The following is a 14,420-nucleotide window of genomic DNA, read 5'->3' as shown; positions in this document are numbered from 1 at the left end:
ATAATCATCTAATTTCCTCTTGAATGCCTTGATTGAAGCTGCCTCCACCACACTTCCAGACAGTGCATTCCAGACCCCAAAGACTCGATGGGTGAAAAAGTTCTTTCTCACATCACACTTGTAGCTTTTACAAATCATTTTAAATTTGTGCCGTCTGGGTCTCGATCTTTTTATGAGCAGGAACAGTTTATCCTGATCTACTCTGTCCATCCCCCTCATGATTTTTAACATCCCATCAAATCTCCTCTTAGCCGCCTTCTCGCTAGGGTTAATAGCCCAACTTCTCCAATCTATCCTCATAACTGAAGTTTCTCATCCCTGGAACTATTCTTGTAAACCTCTTCTGCACTCACTCCAATGTGTTCACATTCTTTCTATAGTGTGGCAGCCAGAACTATACACAATACTCCAGTTGAGGTCTAACTAGTGTCTTGTGTAAGTTCAGGATAACCTCCTTACTCTTGAACTCTATGGTGTCACTAACGTGGGGGGTTAAGGCCCTGGGTCAGATGCTCTGTCAATGAGTCGGTGGTGACTTGATGGGCTGAATGGCCTTCTTCTGCACTGTAGGGATTCTATGATTCTGATAAAGCCCAGAATACTATCTGCTTTATTAACTGTTCTCTCCACCTGTCCTGCCATCTTATTGGTCCATGCCCAGTGCGCTTGGTGATTGTGTGACAGGAATTTTCCTTAATTCGGCTAATTTTTGATTTTTACTTCAAATTCTCTTTGGGTGTTGTATCCCCCTCTCCCTCTCCCCCCCCCCCCAGCAGGAACAGAGTCAGGGAGGATAGGGGAGGGGGAGGGAGCATGGTGGGGCGAGTGCCACTGTTTACCTGCTGAAAGATTTGTGTTTTAGCTGCAGTTTCTTGTGGGCCTTGTGTCACTGCGGGAGCGAGGGCTTTGAGACTGAAAGGAGTGTGATTAGAGCCCGGGGTCCATGTGACTGGGATGGGGGTGGGGGAGGGGAGGGGAGGGGAGGGGGGGGGGGCGGCTAACCCCTTTTCCCAGCCCCAGCCTGTCAAATCCAGCTGGAAAAGGAATCTGGGATCTGTGCTCCCCATTCCCACTGCACAAATTCCAGTCACCCAGTGAGGACAGCGTTGGAGGAGTAGCCTGATAGAATATCTCCTCCCTGTCAGTGGGGGTGGCAAGGGGGAGGGGGGGGGGAGGGTGGGGACAGAGGGGGGAGGGGGAGGGGATGGGGAGGGAGGGGTGAGGTGGTTTGAGCCCTCTGTCTGGGCAGAGTGGGATCCAGACGGTGTCCGAATGTTGATGAGCAGCGTCCTGACTTTCAGATCTTCCTGATGGCTGGTCGCAAACGCAAAAAGAGCAAAACGTCAAATTATCTCATCTCCACCGACCCCACCAACCTGTCCCGGGGCGGAGAGAGTTTCATCGGAAAGCTGAGGTGAGTTTGTTCCGGAAAATGGGATTGGATTTGTGGAAATGGGAAATTTTGGGCGAGGCTCCAATTTCCCCAAACCCGTCACAATCCAGCCGTACATCGAACCATCACAACCCCCCAACCCAACTCACCCCAACCCTCCCAGTCCCCCTCATCACCTCCCCCCCCCAACAACTCCCCCATCACACACCCTCAACCCCCCTAATCACACATCCACTGCCCCCTCCCCCTCCCTCTGCCCCATCACGCCCCCCTCTCATCACACCCCCCAACCCCCCCATCACATCCTAACCCTGCCCCTCCCCACCCCCTCTCACACACGCACACACTCCATTCCTTCACTCAATGCCAGGGGTGAAAAGTCCTCTTGATTCGATCGAAAATCAGTTTATTTCCCAGCCCCGCGTCACCCACCCCTAGGGAGGGAGCTGTAAACTCTCCAACACTGAGGGGAGAGGGGGAGGGGGTAGAGGAAGGGGGGTGGAGAGGGGGAAGGGGAGAGGGGGAAGGGGGAGAAGGAGAGAGGGGGGGGGCGTTCAGTGAATCCTCTGTGGAGCCACCTCCCAGCACTGGGAACAGGAGTGATCGTCCAAACAATTCCCTGCTTCGATACATCACTCCTCACATTGGTACCTGCCTCTACCCGGTGCCCGGGCATACCTGGTGCTCGGTGCCCAGTGCCTGGGCGTACCCTGTACTTGGTGCCCGGTATACTTAGAGCCGAGGTGTACCCGCTTCTCCCGCAGATTGAACCCGAATGTCAGAGCAGACAGACACTCTGATGGAAATGAATGTTTCTTCTTCCTCGAGACAGGTCAAATGTTCTGGGAACTAAATTCACCGTGTTCGATAATGGAGTGAATCCGGACAAAACCCCCCTGGTACAAGACTGCATGACCCTTCGTGAAGAGGTAGTCGCTGTATGTTACGTAAGTAATCCATACTATACGTATATAATTATACATTATCTAAGTAATCCATTCTATATGTATGTAATATATCTGACTGCTTCTAGAATACTGAGATTACTCTGAATACAATCTTTCAAACATCCTTACACATGGAGGTTGTATTGAGTTTGGAGAAATGTCGGAGTAACATCCGGCACACAGAGAGAGGGAGTGTGGACCATGTTAATCAACCGGTCTGATATCAGGAGTCTGAAAGCTTTAAGCAGCTGTATCACAGAACCAGATTCACTCTGAGTATCACACAGCTCCGGTTGTAATGTGCAGACTGTGTCTCCTTAAACTCTCGAATCTCCCCTGAAATAACTTCATGGAATCTTTTATATCCGGCTCGGGTCACTGTCTGTGTGGAGTTTGCACATTCTCCTCGTGTCTGCATGGGTTTCCTCCGGGTGCTCCGGTTTCCTCCCACAGTCCAAAGATGTGCATGTTAGGCTGATTGGCCATGCTAAAATTGCCCCTTAGTGTCCTGAGATGAGTAGGTTAGAGGGATTAGCGGGTAAAATATGTAGGGATAAGAGGGTAGGGCCTGGGTGGGATTGTGGTCAGTGCAGACTCGATGGGCCAAATGGCCTCTTTCTGCACTGTAGGGTTTCTATGTGGTTTCTATGATCTGTCGACCCGAGAGCTCAGGCAAGGCCACAATTTATCTGCACATTGGAAAGGCAGTTCCGCTGACAGTTCAGCTCTTCCCTCCCTGTGGCAGTGAAATGTCAGCCTCAATTTTTAAACTCGAGTGTTGGGAGTGGGATTTGAACCTGGAATCTTGAGTACGGAGTGAGTCACAGCTGCCAGTATTCAACAGCGACACAAACACGCGGAGCATGGTGTCGCGGGGCCATCCAGACTGGAAACGTTGGCTCTATTCTCCCTCCACAGGCGCTGTCAGACCCGCTGAGATTTTCCAGCATTTTCTGTTCCTGTTTCAGATTCCAGCGTCCACAGTATTTTGTGTTTATCTTGGGGAGTGTGGGTCTGTTCAACTCTGTGCCCTTTGGACTTGAGTGAATAAAAGTGAGGGAGGGACAGAGGAGGATGGACCTGGCGAGGGAGGGAGGGAGGGAGCGGGCAAGGGAGTGTCATGGTTTTACCAGGGCGAAGGGATTTGTGGTTGAGAAGATAAGTTTGGTGATAAGTTTAGTGATAATTCTGGTGATAAGTTTGGTGAATGGGGATCAGAAACTTTGCTCTTGGCAGCTTGAGAATCGTAACTGGAAATAAATCATTTCTTATTTGCAGAGGCAGATGTGGAGATAATTGGGATAATTGGAGGGAACTCCAGCTAACCGTGCATCCTTATTTCTCGTTGTTTCATTACCAGGAAACCAACATCCTTGGATTTAAAGGTCCGCGGAAAATGACGGTGATTATCCCGGGAATGAATCTGGATGGTGAGAGAGTTTGCATTCGACCCAAGAATGTGAGTCCTGACCCTTTGGGCTGGTATCTGGAGGGGGTGGGGTTGGATTTGGGAGCTGCAGTGTCAGAACCCCTCATAAACCCAGTGCGCCAAAGGACGTCAATGGGCTGAATGGCCACCTCCTATATTCCATCCTCCTATTGGGAGATTTTTGTGGGTTCACTGATCACTCACTGGGTTTGGAATGACTTGGATTCCAGTCCTTGGGGTGACGTAGAGAGGAATACAGAAAGGGTCACACTGAGGACAGCAGCTTTCCGCGGATCGCCCACTGCTTTCCGTGGAGAGGAATAAGTCCATGGAAAGGTTCAAATATCCCATTTCATTAAAGCCACACATATCGTCTCGAGCGCTGAACCCCAGTATTTACCCGAGTGAGTGCACAAACAGTGGAATCTGAAACAGGAACAGAAAATGCTGGAAAATCTCAGCGGGTCTGACAGTGCCTGTGGAGGGAAAATAGAGCCTGTGGAGGGAAAATAGAGCCAACGTTTCCAGTCTGGATGTTGAAAGTTATACCCAATATGGCAAAGTGGGATTGTCACTGGACTAATAACCCAGAGACTAAGGTAATGTTCTGGGGACCCGGGTTCAAATCCCACCGCGGCAGATGGTGAAATTTGAATTCAATACAAAATCTGGAGTTAAGAATCTACCATGAAACCATTGTTGGAAAAACCCATCTGGTTCACTAATGTCCTTCAGGGAAGGAAATCTGCCGTCCTTACCCGGTCTGGCCTACATGTGACTCCAGAGCCACAGCAATGTGGGTGACTCTGAAATGGTCGAGCAAACAATTAAGTTCAGGGGCCATTAGTGATGAGATAACAAACGCTGGACTTGCCGGCAACCCACATCCCATTCTTTAAAAACCCAACCTGTAGCTGTAGCTAGTGAGTTGCAGCATCATCTCTAAGTCACAGAGTTTGTGCTCCCTGAGGAAGACTCGAAGTTCAAAGATCCAGGCTGACACTCCGTGCCGCACTGAGGGAGTGCTGCACTGTTGGACCCGATCACCTTCACAAAAACACGCCATGCCGGATCTCTTTTCTTTTCCAGCAAGTCCCTTTACTGAGTTCAGGTGGATTCTCTGCAGCCACTCTGCAGATTTCCTCCCGAAAGGACATTCGTGAACCAGATGGGCTTTTCCAACAATCGAGTGAAGACAGGAATGGGATGGGTTGTGATTTCACTTTCCAGATAGGTTCACGAGGAACTGGTGTTTGGGAGACAACGTCTGTCTGGAATAGTAGCCAGGGGAGGAAATCTGCTGTCCTTACCTGGTCTGGCCTACACGTGACTCTAGAGCCACACTTGGCAGCTCCTGTAAGAAGCTCTGTGCCTTACACACAGGAGCAGAACGGTTACCCTGAGCTGTTGATGAGAGTATCTGTGAGTGCCTCTGATGATATTTTTGTAACACCAGGAACACGAGACGTTGCTGACTCGATGGCAGAACAAAAACATGGAGAATATCATCGAGCTTCACAACAAGGCTCCAGTTTGGAATGAAGATACTCAGTCCTACGTCCTGAACTTTCATGGGCGGGTGACCCAGGCGTCAGTGAAGAATTTCCAAATCATCCATTCTAATGACCGTAAGTAAGGGGTTCAAGGGTCATTAATGTAGCATCACCTGACAGCAGCTTGGGTTTCCTGTAACTAATGGAGTCCAAGTGGAGGTCAAGGCTCTGGATCAGGGCAGCTCTGAAGCCAAACAGATTTCTCTGGGAAATTGTAGTTCATGTCACCAAGCTTGGAGGCCAAAGGCCAGGTCCCTCGGAGAATCAGTTTGAGTTGGACTCAGCCCGAAGATGTGTGGGTTAGGTGGATTGGCCAAGGTAAATTGCCCCTTAGTGTCAGGGGAACTAGCAGGGTAACTGCGTGAGATTATCGGGAAAGGGCCGAGGTGGGATTCTTTTTGGTGCAGGCTCGATGGGCCAAATGGCCTCTTTCTGCACTGTAGGGATTCTATGAATGGGAGGGATGGGAGTTTGGGAAAGAGGGATTCAGATGGTGAGGAATAATTTGAATAAAATGCAGTGAATATCTGTATTGGACGAATCAATTGACTCTCTTCTCTCTCTCTTGCAGCCGATTACATCATCATGCAGTTTGGCCGAGTGGCTGATGATATCTTCACGATGGATTATAATTACCCCCTGTGCCCCATTCAGGCCTTTGCTGTTTCTCTCTCCAGTTTTGACAGCAAGCTGGCCTGCGAGTAGCGACCCTCCCCCCGCCCCCCCCCCCCCCCCCTGGGCACTGCCGGGAGGGGGGAACGGCGAGAGAACCAAATACATTGGCAAACTTTGATAAGAGCAGGGAAGCGAGAGAAGATACAAGGAACAGCAGGAATCCAGGAATATTCTGCAGATTTATCAGGAATTCACACCCTCAAGCTAAATCAATGTTTTTTTAAAGAACAGTGTCAGAAATGGGGGATGATAATGAATGTTCATGTTAAATGCTTGTGCTGAGAAAGTCTGTGTATTGTGTCTGTGGCATTATCCAGCTGTTCACACACTTTTACCCAGCTTCACTCTGACCTTACGTCACCGACCGCAACTGCCAGATTCTAAATCTTTGGATGAGCCAGAAGTATAACAATCAGGTTAAAATCAGGATGAGGACTAGAATCAAACACAGACTCTGAGCCTAGTTTATCGCCAGACTCCCAATTCCATGGAGCCAGGATAGGGTACACAGTTTAGGATCATAGAATAATCTAGCACAGACGGAGGCCATTCTGGAATTAGCCGGAAAAGCTCCGCACAGCTGTGGACGCAGGTGAAATCTTGGTGCATTAGTCTGCCGGAGACAAGCTCACACTTAATCTTTAATCCTGTCCACAGCAGATTGTCAAACCCTCCCACACAAATCTCCAAAGCCTCGGAAACTCGAAATGTTGTCTGATATTAAAAGAGCCAATCATGGAAAGGCATTGTGGTCAAATTGTAAAGCTCGTTTAGATTTCAGCTCAAAGTTTTTGGAATCAGTAATCGCTCCAACAGCAACGGTGGAGAGATTGGGGGAACGGAGAGATTCTTCCCAAACCCAAGCTTGGCAAATCCCAGGAAGTGAAATTGCACCAAATGACCCTCAAACATATCCAATCAGAGCAGCTCTCAATCCCCAAATCCCCCAAAACGTCCATTTCTAAAATACAGTCACATCAACCACCAGCCCCCTCCCCAAAAAAACTGATCCATCTCTCGTCGGAGTGTGTGTGGGAGAGGAGAGGGAGGAGGGATGGAGAGAGATGAGGAGGGAGGGGGGAGGGGATGGGGCAGGGGTGGAGAGGGTGGGGATGGAAATGGAGGAGGGAGGGGGATTACCTGAGCGAGTCTTTTTAATTTTCTAACATTTTTGTAGGAAGAAGTTTTCAGGTTAATTAATCCATTAACTCCCTTTTGAAGTGTCTGTTTATTCTTCCTGTCCCCGGGAGGGGCTCCAGTTTCCACCTGTTTTTTTGTGACATTGTGCACTGGAAGTGAACGAGATTGAGAGACACTTTCGGAAAGAAACAAACATCGTGAAGTTCTATTGGTGAACATAGCCAGCTGTTACATTAATCCAGGCCGTGGATATTAATAACCAAGTTATTAAGACAATGACCTTGTGTTGTGTTTAGACCATCAGAGAAACAGCCCGGGGTGACACTCAGAACTGACCCAGGGACGGGAATTCCCATTGACAACACGGAGAGAACGGTGTGGGGGTGGGGAGGAGAAGGGGGCGGGCGGTGGGGGAGGGGGGGGGGGCAGTGGGAGAGGGGGGAGGGGTGGGGAGAAGGGGGGAGTGGTGTGGGGAGGGGGAGGGGGAGGAGTAGAAGGGGGAGGGGGCGGGGGGGAGGGGGCGGGGAGAAGGGGAAGGGGGGTGGGGAGGAGGGGGAAAGGGGAGGGGAGTGGGGAAGGGCGGGGGGGCAGGAAGAGCCTCCAGAATCTGGGTTTGGTCAGTTATTTTTCAATCTCAGCCTCGGGGATCACATTTTGGAACCCGGATTGCAGTAAACCCGAGACTGGGTCTTTTTTAACCGAGCCTCAGTGGGTTCCCCACATTCCCCACGGGACAGAGCCAGGTCAATCCTCAAATTCCTGAAGTTGGGAAGATAATTTCCTTGAGATATTTTAATTTTAAACCGTTGGAGCAAAGAGCGGAAGGAACTGAACTGACAATGTAAATGAAGGGAGAAATTCCGGGTGCTTCCTCTGGGAACCAGTTCAGGCACTTGCACCCAGAGGAATGATTTCAGCTGCTGCACAACTGGGACTTGACCAGGCTTCCTGTGCATGCGCTAGACCTGGATTCCCACGTGGAACAGGATGTGCACCCCATGGGACTGATGTACTTTTCTGTACCTGCTATTAACTGGTTTAATAGAAATACAGACTGAACAAATAAACACTCACTAGTTACTCATCACTCACTGCTTCCTTTCTGCTGCTATCTCTATTTTATCCTGAGGTTAATTTAGGCTTTAACTACTTCACAGAACCAGATTTATAACTTACTGAACTGAAAAAACTTTTGTGGCAATAAACTAACTTTATTAGTTTAACCCACAGCCCCACCCCCTTCTGCCACTTACAGCTATTCCTCCAGGTGAGGCAGACCATGTCCCCATTATCCAGACTGCTGCAAACTCACTGATAACATAGAAGCTAGAGGCAGGTGTAGGCCATTCGGCCCTTCAAGCCTGCTCCACCATTCATTTTGATCTTGGCTGATCATCAACTTCAATATCCTGATCCCCCCTTCCCCCATATCCTTTGATCCCTTTAGCCCCAAGAGCTATATCTAACTCCTTCTTGAAATCACACAACGTTTTGCTGTCAACTACATTCTGTGGTAGTGATTTCCACACATTCACCACCCTCTGGGTGAAGAAATTTCTCCTCACCTCAGTTCTAAAAGGTTTATCCCTTATCCTCAAACTATGACCCCTAGTTCTGGGCTTCCTCCAAAATTGGGAACATTCTTTCTGAATCTACCTTGTCTAACCCTGTTAGAATTTTATAAGTTTCTATGAGATCTCCTCTCACCCTTCTAAGCTCCAGTGAATATAATCCTAACCGACTTAGTCTCTCCTCAAATGACAGACCTGCCATCCCAGGAATCAGCCTGGTAAACCTTCGCTGCACTCCCTCTATAGCAAGGACATCCTTCCTCAGATAAGGACACCAAAACTGCACACAATACTCCAGGTGTGGCCTCACCAGTGTCCTATGCAAAACATCCCTATCCTTATCGTCGAATCTTCTCGCTATGAAGGCCCACATACCATTTGCCTTCTTCACTGCCTGCTGTACCTGCACACTTACTTTCAGTGACTGATGTATGAGGACACCAAGGTCTCATTGAGTATCCACCTCTCTCAATTTACACCAAAGAGAATAAGAGAACAAAGAACAGCACAAGAACAGGTCTTTCGGCCCAGCAAGTCTGTGCTGACACAGATGCCTCTCCAATATTTTCTTGCCTCTACACGGTCCATATCCCTCTATTCCCTGCCTATTCATATATCTGCAATGAAGTTACTGTGAAAATCCCCTAGTCGCCACACTCCGGCGCCTGTTCGGGTCAATGCACCCTAACCAGCACGTCTTTCAGACTGTGGGAGGAAACCAGAGCCTATTGAACATTATTATAGAATGTTGTTACCCATTCAAGTAATAATCTGTCTTCCTATTATTGCTACCAAAGTGGATGACCTCACATTTATCCACATTATACTGCATCTGCCATGCAGATGCCCACACACACAGTCTGCCCAACTCACGCTGAAGCATCTCTGCATCCTCCTCACAGCTCACCCTCCCTCCCAACTTTGTATCAATGGCAAATTTGGAGATAATACATTCAGTTCCCTCTTCCAAATCATTAATATATAATGGGATCAGTTGGGGTCCGAGCACAGATCCCTGCAGAACCCCACTAGTCACTGATTGCCTATCAGAAAAAGACCCATTTATGCCAACTCTTTGCTTCTTGTCTGCTAACTAGCTTTCTATCCATCCCCCAAGACATTTCCTGCACATAACATCCACAAACCAGTCTGAATAATTGTGTCAGCACATTGATGAGTCTGGAATTTATTTACAATATGCTGGTTAAGGTTAGCTACAGGAATTTGATGACTGTAAACAGCTGGATAACTGGCTGCTGCCAGGGGGACATGGCAATGCTTCTGGGTGATTCCGCTTCAATCTCACTCCGTGAGGTTGATGCGCTCAGTGCTGGGCCTTTTTCAGTTCCTGGTGTTTTATCTCCTCCTCCTCAGCTTTGTTCATCCACAGGATTCGCTCAGACTTTCTCTGATCCTCTGAAATGGAGCATTTTAAAGTCAGCTACCTTGTCTCTTCCTGAGAATATTTCGCATCCTCTGCAGACACATTCTCCCCTTTGAGTTCTTCCTTCTCTCCTTTATTCTCACTATCTGCTTCTCGCTCTCCTTTTCCTGGGTTTCCTGATGGTGCTGGGCTGGGCTGGATCTACTCGCTGTCCTGTATGTTCTGGGCAGTTCTGCAGTCTCTCTCTGTGGTGACGGGGAGTCGAGATGCAGTCCAGCGAAGCACAGTCTTGAGTCGATTTCTGTGTGTGTATGGATTCAAAAAGAAATCAGATGAACAAATGATATCCGGCGTTACTGTTCACTAAACTCACATTTACATAATGCCTTTCAAATAGCCAGTTTCTGAGGGTGTTGTGTGGGATGGAGCAGGGTCCAAACTCCCGGAATCAGCAGAGGACGGATCTGTTCACCAAGAACTTCAAGCTCCTTCCATTCAGACCAGATGTCAAACAGGAAGCTTGGCTGCTGAGTTTCCAAACCCTTTTGTTGTTCACCAGGTCTAGCTAACAGGATCACGCCTGCGTGTTGAGGGCCTGGGTCAGCAATGTTAGTCCAATGGTCACTGTAGAAACATAGAAAAACCACAGCACAAACAGGCCCTTCGGCCCCACAAGTTGTGCCAAACATATCCCTACCTTCTAGGCCTACCTATAACCCTCCATCCTATTAAGTCCCATGTACTCATCCAGGAGTCTCTTAAAAGTCCCTATTGAGTTCGCCTCCACCACCACTGACGGCAGCCGATTCCACTCGCCCACCACCCTCTGTGTGAAAATCTTCCCCCTAACATTTCCCCTGTACCTACCCCCCAGCACCTTAAACCTGTGTCCTCTCGTAGCAGACATTTCCACCCTGGGAAAAAGCCTCTGAGAGTCCACCCGATCTATGCCTCTCAACATCTTATATACCTCTATTAGGTCTCCTCTCATCCTACGTCTCTCCAAGGAGAAAAGACCGAGCTCCCTCAGCCTATCCTCATAAGGCATGCCACTCAATCCAGGCAACATCCTTGTAAATCTCCTCTGCACCCTTTCAATCATTTCCACATCCTTCCTGTAATGAGGCGACCAGAACTGAGCACAGTACTCCAAGTGGGGTCTGACAAGGGTCTTATATAGCTGCATCATTATCCCCGGACTCCTAAACTCAATCCCTCGATTGATAAAGGCCAGCACACCATATGCCTTCTTAACCACCTCCTCCACCTGCGGGACCGATTTTAGAGTCCTATGGACCCGGACCCCAAGGTCCTTCTGATCCTCTACAGTACGAAGAGTCTTTCCCTTTATATTGTACTCCTTCATCCCATTTGACCTGCCAAAATGGACCACTATGCAGTTATCTGGGTTGAAGTCCATCTGCCACTTCTCCGTCCAGTCTTGCATCCTATCTATGTCCCTCTGTAACTTCTGACATCTCTCCAGACTATCCACAACCCCACCAACCTTCGTGTCGTCGGCAAACTTACCAAACCATCCCTCCACTTGCTCATCCAGGTCATTTATGAAACTGACAAACAGCAAGGGTCCCAGAACAGATCCCTGGGGCACACCACTGGTGACCGACCTCCATTTAGAAAATGACCCATCTATACACACTCTCTGCCTCCTTTGGGCAAGCCAGTTCTGGATCCACCGGGCAGCAGCACCTTGGATCCCATGCCCTCTCACTTTTTCTAGAAGCCTTGCATGGGGGACCTTATCGAACGCCTTGCTAAAATCCATATAAACCACATCTACCGCTTTCCCTTCGTCAATGTGTTTAGTCACATTTTCGAAGAACTCCACCAGGCTCGTAAGGCCCGATCTGCTTTTGACAAAGCCGTGCTGAGTATTCTTGAGCATACTAAATCTCTCTAAATGCTCATAAATCCTGTCCCGCAGGATCTTCTCCATCAGCTTACCAACCACTGAGGTTAGACTCACAGGTCGGTAATTTCCTGGGCTATCCCTATTCCCCTTCTTGAAAATAGGAACCACATCCGCAATCCTCCGGCACCTCTCCCGTCTCCATCGATGACGCAAAGATCATCGCCAGAGGCTCTGCAATCTCCTCCCTCGCCTCCCACAGTAACCTGGGGTACATCCCATCCGGACCCGGCGACTTATCTATCTTGATGCCATTCAAAGATTCCAGCACAACCTCTTTCTTAAAGTCCACATACTCAATCTTTTCAATCCACTATGCTCACTGGCTGGTGGATGTTGACCACTTGACCCTTTTTTGTGATCTGCAAACAAACAAAGCCGTTCGTGCCAATGGGGTGTTGACTCTCAGTTACACAAATCACACATCAGAGCCTGCTATAGGGTGGGAAAGAACAGGTTTCTAATCACACCAGCTCCAATCCCTCTCAAGACCGGTGGATCTTAAATTCTTCAGATGTTTTAAAAATTGGTTATTGTTCTGTAATTCACTACAAATATAAAGAGTGATATTTGTTCCACATCATTGGGCCTGCGCTTTGCAAAGTTCTGTCACCAGACATGTTTCAGCCGCGGTCTCATGGGAACTAACAGGCAGTAAAATATAAAGTAAAAAACGCTCCAATCAGCAGAGAGCAACGTAAAAAACTCCAAAGTGAAACTGCGAAATTCAGGCAGATATCCGGTGGAAAATAGAGACAGGAAACAAAGAATGAGGGTGAACATCAACAGCTAAATATTCACTCAGTGAAACCATTCCTAACAAATTACTGAACAGAATAAAAAAAACTATCAACAAATGACCGACAGTCGTGTTAATGGATAAAGAGTCGACATGATCAGTTTAACACAATCAATGGATCTGGTGTGTGATCGGTGGATCTGGTGTGTGGTTGGTTGATCTGGTGTGTGATCAGTGGATCCAGTGTGTGATCGGTGGATCTGGTGTGTGATCAGTTGATCTGGTGTGTGATCAGTGGATCTGGTGTGTGATTGGTGGATCTGGTGTGAGATCAGTGGCTCCGGTGTGTGATCGGTGGATCTGGTGTGTGATCGGTGGATCTGGTGTGTGATCGGTGGATCCGGTGTGTGATTGGTGGATCTGGTGTGTGATTGGTGGATCTGGTGTGCGATTGGCGGATCTGGTGTGAGATCGGTGGATCCAGTGTGTGATCAGTGGATCTGATGTGTGATCAGTGGATCCAGTATGTGATTGGTGGATCTGGTGTGTGATCGGTGGATCTGCTGTGTGATCGGTGGATCCGGTGTGTGATCGGTGGATCTGGTGTGTGATCGGTGGATCTGGTGTGTGATTGGTGGATCTGGTGTGCGATTGGTGGATCTGGTGTGAGATCGGTGGATCCAGTGTGTGATCAGTGGATCTGACGTGTGATCAGTGGATCCAGTATGTGATTGGTGGATCTGGTGTGTGATCGGTGGATCTGGTGTGTGATTGGTGGATCTGGTGTGTGATTGGCGGATCTGGTGTGAGATCGGTGGATCCAGTGTGTGATCAGTGGATCTGACGTGTGATCAGTGGATCCAGTATGTGATTGGTGGATCTGGTGTGTGATCGGTGGATCTGCTGTGTGATCGGTGGATCCGGTGTGTGATCGGTGGATCTGGTGTGTGATCGGTGGATCCGGTGTGTGATTGGTGGATCTGATGTGCGACTGGTGGATCTGGTGTGAGATCGGTGGATCCAGTGTGTGATCAGTGGATCTGACGTGTGATCAGTGGATCCAGTATGTGATTGGTGGATCTGGTGTGTGATCGGTGGATCTGCTGTGTGATCGGTGGATCCGGTGTGTGATTGGTGGATCTGATGTGTGATTGGTGGATCTGGTGTGAGATCGGTGGATCCAGTGTGTGATCAGTGGATCTGACGTGTGATCAGTGGATCTGCTGTGTGATCGGTGGATCCCTACAGTGCAGAAGGAGACAATCTGGCCCATCGAATCAGCACCGACTCTCCGAGGGAATATCTTACCCAGGCCCTCCCCCTCTCCTTATCCCATAATTCAGTGCACTTACTCTCATCCATCAAAAATACACATCTTTGGACACCAAGGGGCAATTTTGCGTGGCCAATCAGGGTAACCTCTGTGTGATACCTCAGGACACTTGACTGGAAAGGAACAGTATTTATTGTTGAACAGAAAGTGAAGCCACTACTCCGTGGTGAACATACACAAATCCCAGTCGGGTCAAACATTTTCCAAGCCTTCCCAGGGCTCAGGCGACAAGTTCCAACTGGCCAGACCACTGCCTGTTACCATGGGAACCCCTATTCCCCATGGATTCATGGGGTTTATCAAACTCTAGGGTGGGATTCTCCAAA

The 14,420-nt window shown here is 48.8% G+C and overlaps 1 protein-coding gene across 1 annotated transcript in view; it reads left to right on the top strand.

Moving 5' to 3' along the window:
- LOC144509508 (tubby protein-like) overlaps positions 1–6,027 on the top strand; it is a 14,291-nt gene extending 8,264 nt beyond the window's left edge. The window contains exons 2-6 of the mRNA XM_078238414.1: positions 1,302–1,414; positions 2,226–2,340; positions 3,701–3,799; positions 5,226–5,397; positions 5,894–6,027. Coding sequence (XP_078094540.1) covers positions 1,302–1,414; positions 2,226–2,340; positions 3,701–3,799; positions 5,226–5,397; positions 5,894–6,027 — 633 coding nt within the window. The remainder of the gene's footprint in view (positions 1–1,301; positions 1,415–2,225; positions 2,341–3,700; positions 3,800–5,225; positions 5,398–5,893) is intronic.
- Positions 6,028–14,420: the final 8,393 nt, after the last annotated feature.

Source organism: Mustelus asterias, chromosome 21 (assembly GCF_964213995.1).
Source record: "Mustelus asterias chromosome 21, sMusAst1.hap1.1, whole genome shotgun sequence".
In the NCBI taxonomy this organism is placed as follows: Eukaryota; Metazoa; Chordata; class Chondrichthyes; order Carcharhiniformes; family Triakidae; genus Mustelus; species Mustelus asterias.
This window is presented reverse-complemented; position numbering and strand designations above follow the sequence as displayed.